Here is a 14,392-nt window from a genome sequence, read left to right on the forward strand (position 1 = left end):
TCCTAAACCATGCAAGGCTCAGCTGGTACAGGAGGAAAGGTCCTTGTCATTGCCTGCGAGGGCTCACTGTCTTCAAGGGATTGGTGAAGATACAGTAGGTGACATGAACTTGGTTAATGTGGACACTTATTGCTAATAATCTTCGCAGCCCCGAGAAGGATGAGGAAGGGCAATGAAAGTCTCGTAAAACTAACTTGTGGTTGTGATGGTGTGTTGAGGTGGATCTTTGCCATCGTAACTTTTTTTTTTTTTCCTTCACTTTTTAGGAAATGGCGTTGTAATTCATCTACCTGGTTTATTTGAAGAAGCTGAAAAAAATCTAAAAAAGGGACAAGGTGAGTAAATTGTTATTTTTTTTTTTTTCTTTTTTAAATTATTATTAACCTGTTCTGCATTTGAATTGCATGAATGTAATTAATTACCTTATGGTGTATATAATATTATCTGTACGGTCCTCCTGGTCAGCTAACTTGATCCCAGCATCTGGGACTTGCTCCTCAGTGTTGTCAGTGAGAAATGGATTTCAGTTTAGGAAGTATAAAAATCAATTTTTATTCAAAACAGATATTGTTTTATGTTACTTGTAATCTCCTCATTCATCTACATCTATTCAGTTTTTTTCTTTAACCCCTTCACGACAATGGACGGAAAGATCCGTCATGGTGCCCTGGGCCTTAACGACCAAGGACGGATCTTTCCGTCATGGCGTAATCGCGGCACCGGAGCCTCCGGTGACTGCAAAAAGTTAGCATAAACCGCAGATTCGGGGAGGAGGGGACCTGTACCTGACCTCAGGAGGGGTGGTGCCTCCTCCCCGGACCTACGGAGGCTGTGATTGGCTGACGAACGCCGCTCAACCAATCACAGCCACTGTAATGTTCCAGCCATTTAAAATGACTGAAACATTGAAATCCAGCCCTGGCCAGTGCAGCTATAGCACTGGCCATTGGCTGGAGCTGGGTGACCTCACTGGATCACCCTCCCCCAGCTCCAGTAGCTCTGATTGGAGAGATCGGCCTTGTGACCGCTCTCTCCAATCACAGTTGACCTGTTGCCGGTGACCGGCCCTGCAGCACACCAGCACAGTGAGTGTATACAGTGCAATGGCAGGGCGACAAGATCCGGTCCCATGCTGTTATGTGACCGGAGCATGGGACCCGGAAGTTGCCGCGCTGCCATTGCACTCTATGAAACCGGCCTCCCGATCCGCTGCTGCCCTCCGCGATCTGCCACCCGCACCCCCACCCCTCGTATCTGCTGCCCGCACCCTCACCCCCACACCTCCCGATCCGCCGCTGCCCTCCGCGATCTGCCACCCGATCTGCTGCCCGCACCCCCACCCCTCGTATCTGCTGCCCGCACCCTCACCTCCCGATCCGCCGCCGCCCTCCATCTGCCACAGTGCCACCGCTCCCCCCGATCTGCTGCCCGGCCCCTTTCCCTCATGATCGGCTGCTCGTCCCCTCACCTCCGTGATGTGCTGCCAGCCCCCTCCACTCGAGATCGGCTGCCCGCTTCCTCCTCCGTTATGTGCTGCCCGGCCCCGCCCCCTCTCCGTTATGTGCTGCCCGGCCCCGCCCCCTCTCCGTTATGTGCTGCCCGGTCCCGCCCCCTCTCCTCCGTTATGTGCTGCGCGCCCCCTCTCCATTATATGCTGCTCGCCCCCTCACCTCTCTCCCCCGTGATCGGCTACTCGCCCCCTCACCTGTCACCCCCGTGATGTGCGCTCCCTCACCTGTCACCCCAGTGATCTGTGCGCTCCCTCACCTGTCACCCCCGTGATCTGTGCGCTCCCTCACCTGTCACCCCCGTGATCTGTGCGCTCCCTCACCTGTCACCCCCGTGATCTGTGCGCTCCCTCACCTGTCACCCCCGTGATCTGTGCGCTCCCTCACCTGTCACCCCCGTGATCTGTGCGCTCCCTCACCTGTCACCCCCGTGATCTGTGCGCTCCCTCACCTGTCACCCCCGTGATCTGTGCGCTCCCTCACCGGTCACCCCCGTGATCTGTGCGCTCCCTCACCGGTCACCCCCGTGATCTGTGCGCTCCCTCACCGGTCACCCCCGTGATCTGTGCGCTCCCTCACCGGTCACCCCCGTGATCTGTGCGCTCCCTCACCGGTCACCCCCGTGATCTGTGCGCTCCCTCACCTGTCACCCCCGTGATCTGTGCGCTCCCTCACCTGTCACCCCCGTGATCTGTGCGCTCCCTCACCTGTCACCCCCGTGATCTGTGCGCTCCCTCACCTGTCACCCCCGTGATCTGTGCGCTCCCTCACCTGTCACCCCCGTGATCTGTGCGCTCCCTCACCTGTCACCCCCGTGATCTGTGCGCTCCCTCACCTGTCACCCCCGTGATCTGTGCGCTCCCTCACCTGTCACCCCCGTGATCTGTGCGCTCCCTCACCTGTCACCCCCGTGATCTGTGCGCTCCCTCACCTGTCACCCCCGTGATCTGTGCGCTCCCTCACCTGTCACCCCCGTGATCTGTGCGCTCCCTCACCTGTCACCCCCGTGATCTGTGCGCTCCCTCACCTGTCACCCCCGTGATCTGTGCGCTCCCTCACCTGTCACCCCCGTGATCTGTGCGCTCCCTCACCTGTCACCCCCGTGATCTGTGCGCTCCCTCACCTGTCACCCCCGTGATCTGTGCGCTCCCTCACCTGTCACCCCCGTGATCTGTGCGCTCCCTCACCTGTCACCCCCGTGATCTGTGCGCTCCCTCACCTGTCACCCCCGTGATCTGTGCGCTCCCTCACCTGTCACCCCCGTGATCTGTGCGCTCCCTCACCTGTCACCCCCGTGATCTGTGCGCTCCCTCACCTGTCACCCCCGTGATCTGTGCGCTCCCTCACCTGTCACCCCCGTGATCTGTGCGCTCCCTCACCTGTCTCCCCCGTGATCTGTGCGCTCCCTCACCTGTCACCCCCGTGATCTGTGCGCTCCCTCACCTGTCACCCTCCCCGATCTGCTGCCTCCTTCATCTCCTGTGATCCAGCTGCCTAGATCCATCCTGTAGGGTAACTATCCCCAATCTCACCTCCCACTCCCCTTTTTTTTTTTTTTTTTTTTTAATTTTCACGGCTCAACTCTATTAACTTTTGTGAAGCCCCCAGAGGCTCAAAGTGCTCAATAAACATCTAGATAAATTCCATGAGGGGTCTAGTTTCCAAAATGGGGTCACATGTGGGGGAGCTCCACTGTTTCGGCACCTCAGGGGGTCTCCAAACACAACATGGAATATGCTAATTATCCCAGACAATTTTGCGTTTGAAACGTCAAATGACGCTCCTTGCATTCCGAGCCCTGCTGCGCGCCCAAACATTTGATTTCCACCACATATGAGGTGTCTGTGTACTCAGGAGAAATTGCACAATACATTTTATGGTGCAATTTTTCCTGATACCCTTGTGAAAAAAAAGCTACCTGGTTGAAGTAACAATTTTGTGGTAAAAAATTTTTTTTTTTATTTTCACGGCTCAACTCTATTAACTTTTGTGAAGCCCCCAGAGATTCAAAGTGCTCAATAAACATCTTGATAAATTCCATGAGGGGTCTAGTTTCCAAAATGGGGTCACATGTGGGGGAGCTCCACTGTTTCGGCACCTTAGGGGCTCTCCAAACGCAACATGGTGCGGCTAACGATTCCAGCTAATTTTCTGTTCAAAAAAGTCAAATGGCGCTCCTTCCCTTCCGAGTCCTGCCGTGCGCCCAAACAGTGGTTTTTTGCCACATATGAGGTATCTGCTTGCTCAGTAGAAATTGCCCAACAAATTTTGGGGGTTCATTTAATCCTGCTACCCTTGTGAATATGCAATATTTGAGGCTAAATTAACATTTTTGTTGCAAAAAGTAAAATGTTAATTTTTTCCTTCTACATTGCTTTAGTCACTGTGAAGCACCTGAAGGGTTAATAAGCATTTTGAATGTGGTTTTGAGTAGCCTGAGGGGTGCCGTTTTTGGAATGGTGTCACTTTTGGGTGTTTTGTGTCATGTAGACCTTTCAAAATCGCTTCAAATGTGATGTGGTCCCTAAAAAAAAGTGGCTTTGTAAATTTTGTTGTAAAAATGAGAAATTGCTCATAAACTTCGAACCCCTATAACTTCCTTACATTTTTTTTTTCCCCAACATTGTTCTGATGTAAAGTAGACATGTGGGAAATGTTATTTATTAATTATTTTGTGTCATATGTCTCGTTGGTTTTAGAGCATAAAAATTCAAAGTTTGAAAATTACAAAATTTTCAAAATTTTCGCGAAATTTCCGTTTTTTTCAAAAAGAAAAGCAAAAAATATCGGCCTAAATTTACCACTAACATGAAGCCCAATATGACACGAGAAAACAGTCTCAGAATCACTGGGATCCGCTGAAGCGTTCCAGAGTTATAACCTCATAAAGTGACACTGGTCAAAATTGCAAAAAATGGCCTGGTCTTTAGGGTCAAAATAGGCTTGGGGCTGAAGGGGTTAATCACCCTCCACGACAGCACCACAGGAGGAAACAGAGGTTAAATAACCCCTACCAACCTCCCATCGCCAGTGTTGTTTCCTGTCCCTATGGGGCACGAAGAGGTTACCTGCAGTTCTCCCGTGGCCAGTGACAAGAACGCCGCTTTGAAGAAAATTGATTACCTGACTGCGCAGCTGAGGTTGGAGCTCACCCACTTCCTCCTCCATTGCTGCTCCTGTCTCCTCGGGACCTGTCTGCCCTCCTGCGGCTCTGGGAGGAAAAGTGGGGAAAGCTGACTTGCTGGGGACCTCCATGAGCTACCCGGTACCACCTCCTCTCTCACGCGCACCGGCTGTGGGGCACATAGGAAGTGACGTCACCTGGGCGACCTTGCCAGCGTCACTTCTGGCATCATACATTCCACTGTGGAACTCACAAGCCGTTCACGGCCCCATTGCCACTCGGCGCTTGCCTCATTCTGTGGCCTGCACCCCCAACCGTCAGGAGAAGGTGGTCACCCACTTGGTGGGTTCCTGGCGCTGAAATCCGGACTGCCATGAAAGACCCTGAATTAGGAGCACACTCAGGTTGGACTAAGAGGGTGATCGGTCTACCTGCTTTGCGTCTGTTGATCACAGGATTGTCCCTGGTGCAGTGAGTATTGCTACTTGGGGAAAGGTCGGGTTACATATGTGTCACACTGGTGCAGACTCTTTTACATGTGTAGGAGTTCCCTCCTCTGTAGAATCCAGTGGCCAGAAAAGTATATAAAAAAAAACTTCTTTATTTACCAAAGTTTAAAATCTTCGCGGTACAGTCTCGCACATAGAACATAACATCTTCATCCAACGCATTTCGACAAATGAGTAGTCTCTACATCTTTATCATGGGTACAGAATATTCTGACAGACTTAGGGCTTGTGTGCACGTTGCGTCCTGTCATTGCAGAAAATTCTGCAGTGATTTGACAGCTCATGTGCGATTAAAATTGCTGCAGAAACACTGCATAATGGATGCAGTGTTTCTGCCGAAAAAATGCCGATTTCATGCGCTTGGGGTGCTGCCTCTCCCATAGACAGAGTGGGAGCAACATCCAAAGCGCACAAAAGAAGTGACATGCTGCATTTTTGAACACACAGATTTGGATCAAAATTTCAGCATGCAAATCGCTGCGTTTAAAAAAGCATTGTGCGCAAGGATTGTGCACAATCTGCATAAATTGCAGGGGACGCAGGAAACATGCATTTACGCTACAGTGCTAAACGCAGCGTAAATGCATGCAATACGCACACGTGCCCATATGCCCATAAAAAGGTCTAGAAATATCCCATCATGCAACAGTGATACCACTCTCATTAAAATCCACCTGTTCAAGACACCGCTGCATTCCTAGATATATGTCGAGACTATTTCAGTATATAAGAGTATGCATAAAATATAAAACACATGAATGTAAGAGTTAAACCACATCTATCCACATTAATATATGCAGATTTTATAGAAATCTTGCTAAACATAGTTTTAATTATACTGTGCAATAAGGTCTTGACGAATATTTAATCCCTGTAGATTTCTTGAACACAAAAAAATGTTTTAAAAATCCAAAATGATTCCAGAGAACTTTTTTTTTTTTCTGAAAAATCTCCACCTTTATCAGATCTTATAACCTTTTCTATAGCCCTAAATTTCAAACCTGAAACATCCCCTCCATGCACCTGCGAGAAATGCTTGGAGACCACTGAACCGCATAAATTAGTTTTACCAGCGTCCACATTGTGTCTTCTGATGTGGTTTTTCAGTGGCCCCACCGTACATCCCACATATTGTACAGAACAAATAACATCGATTAAATAACTGCTTCGCTATTACAATTTAGATGTCTATTAACCCCTTAGCGACCTATGACGTACTGGGTACGTCATGGCTCCCTGGTACTTAAGGAACCATGACGTACCCGGTACGTCATGGCAAAATCTTGGCCCCGGAGCCCTGGTGTCTACGATCAGTTTGCAAATACCTTAGATTCGGGAAGTAGGGGACCTCTGCCTGACCTCAGGAGGAGTGGTGTCTCCTCCCCAGACCTACGGAGGCTGTGATTGGCTGAGCGGCGTTCGTCAGCCAATCACAGCCACTAATGTTTCAGCTATTGAAAATGGCTGAAACATTTAAATCCAGCCATGATCAGTGCAGCTATAGCACTGATCATTGCCTGGATCTAGGTGACCTCTGTTTCACCCGCCCCCTGCTCTGATTGGAGAGACTGGCCTTGTGACTGATTTCTCCAATCACCGTGGATCTGGGGCTGGTGACCGCTCCCCTAAGCTTCACTCCGTCCGTGGAAGATGAGGAGAGCGATCGGTAAGTTATAGCCACTGGCCCAATCCACCGCTGCCCCCGATCAGCCGGCGCCACTGCTGTCCCCTTTCAACCGCTGCAGCAGTCACGTTCCCCCATCCACCACTGCCGCCCAATATGCCGCCACTGCCCTCAATCCGCCACTGCTCTCCCCCATAAGCTGCTGCCCCCCTCCCTGATCTGCTGCCTGCTCTCTCCCATCCTATTTATCTGCTGCCTCTTACATCTGCTGCCTCTTACATCTGCTGCCTCTTACATCTGCTGCCTCTTACATCTGCTGCCTCTTACATCTGCTGCCTCTTACATATGCTGCCTCGATCCATCTTGTAAGGTAGCTGTCCCCAATCTCACCTCCCACCCATCCTCCGCCACTCCTCCATCCTCCGCCCTCACATGCACCACTGCTTCACCCATCTGTCGCTGCCCCCTCATCTGCTGCTGCCCCTCATATATGCAGCCTCATCAATCTGCCTCAATCTCTCCTGTGATATTATTTTTTTTTTTTTTTTTTTTTTTAGTTTTTGTTTTTATGCTATTTGGGGTCTAGTTTCCAAAATGGGGTCACATGTGGGGGAGCTCCACTGTTTCGGCACATCAGGGGCTCTCCAAACGCAACATGGTGCGGCTGACAATTCAGGCTAATTTTCCGTTCAAAAAGTCAAATGACGCTCCTTCCCTTCGGAGCGTTGCCATGCGCCCAATCAGTGGTTTTCTGCCACATAAGAGGTATCTGCGTACTCAGGACAAATTGCCCAACAAATTTTGCGGTCCATTTTATCATGTTATCTGTTACGAGGGGGACCCAGGGAAGCGTGCCAAGATGGTATATGGACAGCTTCCGCCGGTCAAGGTCCACTGTGCGGTGTAAGGGACCGCTGCTATGGTGGGAGAAGAGTGAGCGGGTTGCTGCTAGCGATCGTCTGGAATGTCACAGACGATCTGCGTACACCTGTCCGCCCTAACCCGTGAGGGTTGTATGGCACGGGGCTCACAACTCGGTGTACCTGTTGCACGGGGACGCACAGAGGTGCCTACGCACGTGTGCCAGCGGGAGTCACAGGAATATGGCACGAGGGTAGCACAGAGGTGCCCACGCACGTGTGCTTCAGAAACCAGGTGAGTCCGACAGAGATTCAAGGAGCTCACCTGGGACAGGAACACAGCCTGTTCAACGGAATACTGCCGGAGCAGCAAGGCAGGGGCGAGACCTGCAAAATACAATGACGTCTGTACAGTGGCGTGGCAGCACGCTGCCAGACATCCAAACATAGAAGGACGGTCGCGCGCCGCCATGATGGCAGGAGGGGTTTTTAAGGAGATGTAGCTCCAGCCAAGGGCGGGCGCGAGACGGATGTGACCCAATCATGATCTGTGACGTCCTGGCCCGGCCAGTCAGGATTCAGCACATCACCAGCCTCGTTATCTGGCCGTGTGATACCAGTGAGCGAATCAGAAGACGTCACGTGGGGCACATGCTCAACCTCCTGCCTCTGGGTCATAAAGGCGGGATCTTCGGTTTCACAATGTGCAGAGCTAAGGGAAGTCTTGCTGCTTCCCTGAGCATCTATCCTTTGCACACTGTGCAACCACTCCGACCCTCTGCGATGCCGAGCAGGAGGGCACGTGGCAGGCAAGGGATGGGAGACCACTCCATTCCTTACAAGGAGTAAACCACTAGGTGTCACCCTACTGCTGCATCTAGGAGGAGGAAACTCCTGCAGTCTCCCAGACCTTTGGCGCTGCTGAGCAGGAGGGCTCGCGGCAGACAAGGAATGGGGGACCACCTCATTCCTTGCAAGAGGAGAGCCACGAGGTGTAACAGTTATCCCTGTAAAAATTGAGCCTAAAATAATTTTTTTGTGGAAAAAGTACTTTTTAGGTTTTTATGGCTCAATGTATGAAGCACGTCAGGATTTAAAGTGCTCATTACCCATGTAGATTTATGCCATGGGGGGGGGTCTAGTTTCCAAAAAGGGGTCACATATGGGGGCACTCTACTGTTTCTGCACAACATGGTGCAGCGAACGATTCCAGCTAATTTTCTGTTAAAGTCAAATGACGCTCCTTCCCTTCCAAGTCCTGCCGTGCGCCCAAACAGTGGTTTTTCGCCACCATATGAGGTATCTGCATGCTCAGAAGAAATTGCCCAACAAATTTTGGGGTCCATTTAATCCTGCTAACCTTGTGAAAATGCAATATTTGAGGCTAAATTAACATTTTTGTTGCAAAAAATAAAATGTTCATTTTTTTTTTTTCTTTTTTCTTCCACATTGCTTTAGTTACTGTAAAGCACCTGAAGTGATGACATTCTTGTATGTGGTTTTGAGTAGCCTGAGGGGTGCCATTTTTGGAATGGTGTCACTTTTGGGTGTTGTCATGTAGACCTCCCAAAATCACTCCAAATGTGATGTGATCCCAAAAAAAAATAAAAAAATAAAAATCACATTTGAATTTGTTTTAAAAATGAGAAATTGCTCAAACTTTGATCCCCTATAACTTCCTTATTTATTTATTTTTTTCCCCAAAATTGTGCTGATGTAAAGTAGACAGGTGGGAAATGTTTATTAATTAATTTATGTCATGTCTTGCTGGTTTAACCCCTTAAGGACGAAGCCAGTTTTGTACTTACTGCCCAGGCCGTTTTTTGTAATTTTGACCATTGTCACTTTATAAGCTTATAACTCTGGAACGCTTCAATGGATCCCGGTGATTCTGAGATTTTTTTTTTTCGTGACATATTGGGCTTCATAAATTCAGGATGATATTTTTTTAATTTATTTGTGAAAAAATCTGAAGTTTGACAAATTTTTACATTTTGCAATTTTCAAACTTTTAATTTTCATGCCCATAAACCAGAGAGTTATGTCATACAAAATATTAATAAATAACATTTCCCACTTGTCTACTTTTAGATCAGCGCAATTTTTGAAACAAATTTTTTTGGGGTTAGGAAGTTAGAAGGGTTCAAAGTTCATCAGCAATTTCCCATTTTTTTCAACAAAATTTACAAAACCATGTTTTTTAGGGACCACATCACATTTGAAGTGACTTTGAGAAGCCTGGGTGACAGAAAATACCCAAAAGTGACACCATTCTAAAAACTGCACCCCCCCCCCCCCAAAGTACTCAAAATAATATCCAAGAAGTTTATGAACCCTTCAGGTGCTTCACAGAAACTAAAGTAATGTGGAATGAAAAAAAAAATAAAAATTAACATTTTACCTAAAAATGTTGCTTTAGCACTAATTTTCTTACTTTTTCAAGAGGTAACACCAAAAATTGGACCTCACGCTTTGTTACCCACTTTCGTATGAGCGCGCCGATACCCCACATGTGGTCAGAAACCTTTGTTTGGGCAAATGGAAGGGCTTGGAACGAAGGGAGCAATTTTTGAATTTTGGAAAGCAAATTTGGCTGAAACAGATTGCGGGCACCATGTTGCATTTACAGATCCCCTAAGGTACCTAAACAGCAGAAACCCCCCTCAAGTGACCCCATTTTGGAAACTAGACCCCTTAAGGCTTCTATCTAGGGGTATAGTGAGCATTTTGGACCCTTTGGACCCACAGGTACTTCACAGATTTTGATAACGTTACTTTGTCATATTGAAAATTGTCTTTTTTTTTTTTTCTCAAAAATGTTGCTTTAGCATCAATTTTCTCACTTTTTCAAGCGGTAATTCCAAAAATGTGACCCAAACGTTTGTTACCCAATTTATTTATGAGCGCGGTGATACCTCACATGTGGTCTGAAACCTTTGTTTGGACAAATGGGAGGGCTTGGAACGAAAGGAGCAATATTTGAATTTTGGAAAGGATATTTGGCTGAAAAAGATTGCGGGCACCATGTCGCATTTGGAGGTCCCCTAAGGTACGTAAACGGCAAAAAAACACCACAAGTGACCCCATATTGGAAACTAGGCCTCTCAAGGAATTGATCTAGATGTGTGAGTACCCTGAACCCCCAGGTGCTTCATAGAAGTTCATAACGTTGAGCCATGAAAATAAAAAAATAAAATTTTACCACAAAATTGTTACTTCAACCAGGTAGCTTTTTTTTTCACAAGGGTAACAGGAAAAAAATCAACATGAAATTTATTGTGTAATTTCTCCTGAATTTGGTGATATCTTATATGTGGTGGAAATCAACTGTTTGGGCACATGGCAGGGCTCGGATGGGAAGGAGTGCAATTTGACTGCAAAATTTGCTGGAATCAATAGCGGACGCCATGTTGCATTAGGAGAACCCCTGAGGTGCCTAAACAGTGGAGGTCCCCCACAAGTGACCCCATTCTAGAAAATAGACCCCTCAAGGAATTTATCTAGATGTTTTTGTGAGTACCCCGAACCCCCAGGTGCTTCACAGAAGTTTATAATGTTGAGCTGTGAAAATAAAAAAAAAAATACATTTTTACCACAAAATTGTTACTTCAACCAGATAGTGTTTTTTTTTTTTTTTAGTAAAAGGAAAAAAAAATCAGCATAAAATTTATTGTGCAATTTCTCCTGAGTATGCTGATACCTTGTGTGGTGGAAATTAACTGTTTGGGTGCACAGCAAGGCTCGGAAGGGAAAAAGTGCCATTTGATTGAACAATTGGCTGGAATAATTAGTGGACGCTATGTCGCATTTGGAAAGCCCCTAAGGTGCCTAAACAGTGGAGGTCCCCCACAAGGGACCCCATTCTGGAAACAAGACACCTCAAGGCTTTTATCTAGGTGTATATTGAGCATTTTGAATCCACGAATACTTCACAGAATTTGATGAGCTTAGGTTGCCATATTGAAAATTTTCATTTTTTTCACAAAAATGTTGATTTAGCATCACATTTCTCACTTTATCAAGAGGCAACAACAAAACGTGGACCCCACAGGTTGTTATCCAATTTCTTGTGAGCGCAGGGACACCTCACATGTAGCCAAAAACCTCTGTTTAGGTAAATGGGAGGGCTTGGAATGGAAAGAGCACCATTTGAATTTTGGAAAAGTTTAAATAAATTGCGGGCACCATGTCACCTTAGCAGGGCCTCTTAGGTACCTATACATCAGAATCCCCCCCACAAGTGACCCCATTTTGGAAACTGGACCCCTGAAGGATTTTATTCAGGAGTATAGTAAGCATTTTGAATCCACAGGTACTTCACAAAAATGTTGCTGTAGCAACAATATTCTCACTGTTAGGCTGTGGCCATGATCCAGCGACACGGCGTCTAGTACACAGTGTCAGCCTTCCTGCAGAGATGTGAGTGTTGTCCACGGGAGAACGCAGCTGCCCATGCCCACGATTTGGGTTCAGGCTGCTGTGGACTTTAGCTCTATTCTACCTGAAGAGAGCACTCTAGTCTCCGCAGCATAAATAACTTGCTGAGGCTCGGGAAGCTGCACCACAGGTCGGTTTATGCTGTGGAGAAAAGAAGCACAGTGGGCATTGGATTTCTAAAAATCCTTCTACTGTGCTTCTACTGCACAACGCAGCGTTAGGGACGCAGGGAAAACACTCTGCGTCCAAAATGCTGCAAACCCTGATTGTGGGCACACAGCCTAAAATTCTACAATGGATGAATGGATAGATGTCAAACATATATATTGTCACACCCCCCTGCATATTCTAAGCTGGCGCCCTGTAGTGCCTTTCATGTGGCACTAAAGGGTGCCTAGCCTTGTATTTAGCCCAAAAAGAAAATTAATAATTAAAATAAATGACATGGGGTCCCCCCTATTTTTGATAGCCAGCTAGGGTAAAGCAGACAGCTGTAGCCTGCAAACCACAGCTGACAGCTTCATCTTGTCTGGTGATCCAATTTGGAGGGCTCCCCAAGCTGTTTTTTTTTTTTTTTAAATTATTTATAAATAAATAATTAAAAAAACAAATGTGGGGTACCCCAAATAAGATCACCAGCCAAGGTGAAGCTGACTGCTGGGGTCTGGTATTCTCAGGGTGGGAAGAGCCATGGTTATTGGACTCTTCCCAGCCTAAAAATAGGCCGCAGCTGCCCCAGAAGTGGCGCATCTATTAGATGCGCCAATCCTTTCGCTTCACCCCAACTCATGCCTTTGCCCTTGTGCGGTGGCAAACGGGGTAATAAATGGGATTGATACCAGATGTGTAATGTCACCTGGCATCAAGCCCAGCAATTAGTGATGTCACGGCGTCTATTTGATACCAGACATAACTAATTGACAGTAATAAAAAAAAAAAAAAAATTGACAACAAAAAAAAATTTATTTGAAAAAAACACTCCCCAAGACATTCCCCCTTTCACCAATTTATTGATAAGAGAAAAAAAATCTGGTCCGCTATAATTCTTTTTGGAAGTCCCACGATGATTCTGGACCCTCTAGAATATGGGGGCACGTTCAGGGAACGTATCCCCCATTTTCTAGGAGTGCAGACCCTCCATTTGAGGAGTGTAGGTGCAAAGAATCTGCACCCACCCTCCCCGGGTCACAGTTGCAGTGTGTGAGCAGCCAGCGTCTCTGAAAGCGAAGCAGGAAGCTGGCTGTCAGCTGCTCTGCACATGTGACCAGCATGCCCTATGAAGGAGGAGGGGGCTGCGGGGGTTCAGAGCTGCGACAGGTACGGGGGACACCGGGGAACACCGGGGGGGAATAGGGGGTGACCTGGCAGGGCCTGGGGAGCAGCTTTCTGTCGCATGTGTCATAACACATGTGACAGAAACCAGAGGAAAAGGGTAAATGCGGTCGGTGTGCGTGCGGCCATGTTGGATTTTCAGGAGGGGTAAATCGGGGGGGGGGGGTAAACTTTGGCGACACCGGGGGACCGTAGGGGACCGGGGAAGAGATTTATCTCCCATCTGACATGTTTGTTCATGCCAGATGGGAGATAAATAATGTTTTACCGGCGCTGTCATTTACTGTAACGTGATCATCGGTATACGGTGTATACCGGTGAGCAGGGACTGGAAAAACTGGCCTGAATCATGATCTCCAGGGTCTCAGCTATCCCCGGTAGCTGAAATCCTGGCGATTTTCTGACTCTGGGGGGCGCTATACCCTTTTTTTCGACCGCCGTTAAAAAGCGGCGGATCGGAAGAAGAACCCCTAATTGCCTCCATTAAAAGGCGTATCGGCGGTCCTTAAGGGGTTAAGAGCATAAAAATTCAAACTTTGAAAATTGCATATTTTTCAAAATTTTCGCCAAATTTCTGATTTTTATTTTTTTTTCACAAATAAACGCAAATAATATTGTCCTAAATGTTACCACTAACATGAAGCCCAATATGTCACGAAAAAACAATCTCAGAATCACCGGGATCAATTGAAGCGTTCCATAGTTATAACCTCAAAGTGCCACAGGTCAGAATTGCAAAAAATAGCCGGGTCATCAAGGTGAAAACAGGCTGGGGGCTGAACGGGTTAATTTGGTATTTAAGATCTATCGCAAAAGAAAAAAAATTATTTCCCTTAACGACATATGAACACGCCTTACAAGGGAAACTCCTGTATGTGAGCCATGTTAGATCTGCTTTTTATTGTCTCATACATGGATGCTAGAACACTGTATGTTTCTTAGTGTAGGAGCACGTTTAGTCACAAATGTAATGGGATTTTTTTTTTTTTTTCAATGAT

At 47.4% G+C, this 14,392-nt stretch overlaps 1 protein-coding gene across 1 annotated transcript in view; it reads left to right on the top strand.

The window, feature by feature from the left end:
* LOC142296314 (adenylosuccinate synthetase isozyme 2) overlaps positions 1-14,392 on the top strand; it is a 354,349-nt gene that overhangs the window by 104,584 nt on the left and 235,373 nt on the right. The window contains exon 3 of the mRNA XM_075339753.1: positions 267-335. Coding sequence (XP_075195868.1) covers positions 267-335 — 69 coding nt within the window. The remainder of the gene's footprint in view (positions 1-266; positions 336-14,392) is intronic.

Source organism: Anomaloglossus baeobatrachus, chromosome 3, assembly GCF_048569485.1.
Source record: "Anomaloglossus baeobatrachus isolate aAnoBae1 chromosome 3, aAnoBae1.hap1, whole genome shotgun sequence".
Lineage (NCBI taxonomy): Eukaryota > Metazoa > Chordata > Amphibia > Anura > Aromobatidae > Anomaloglossus > Anomaloglossus baeobatrachus.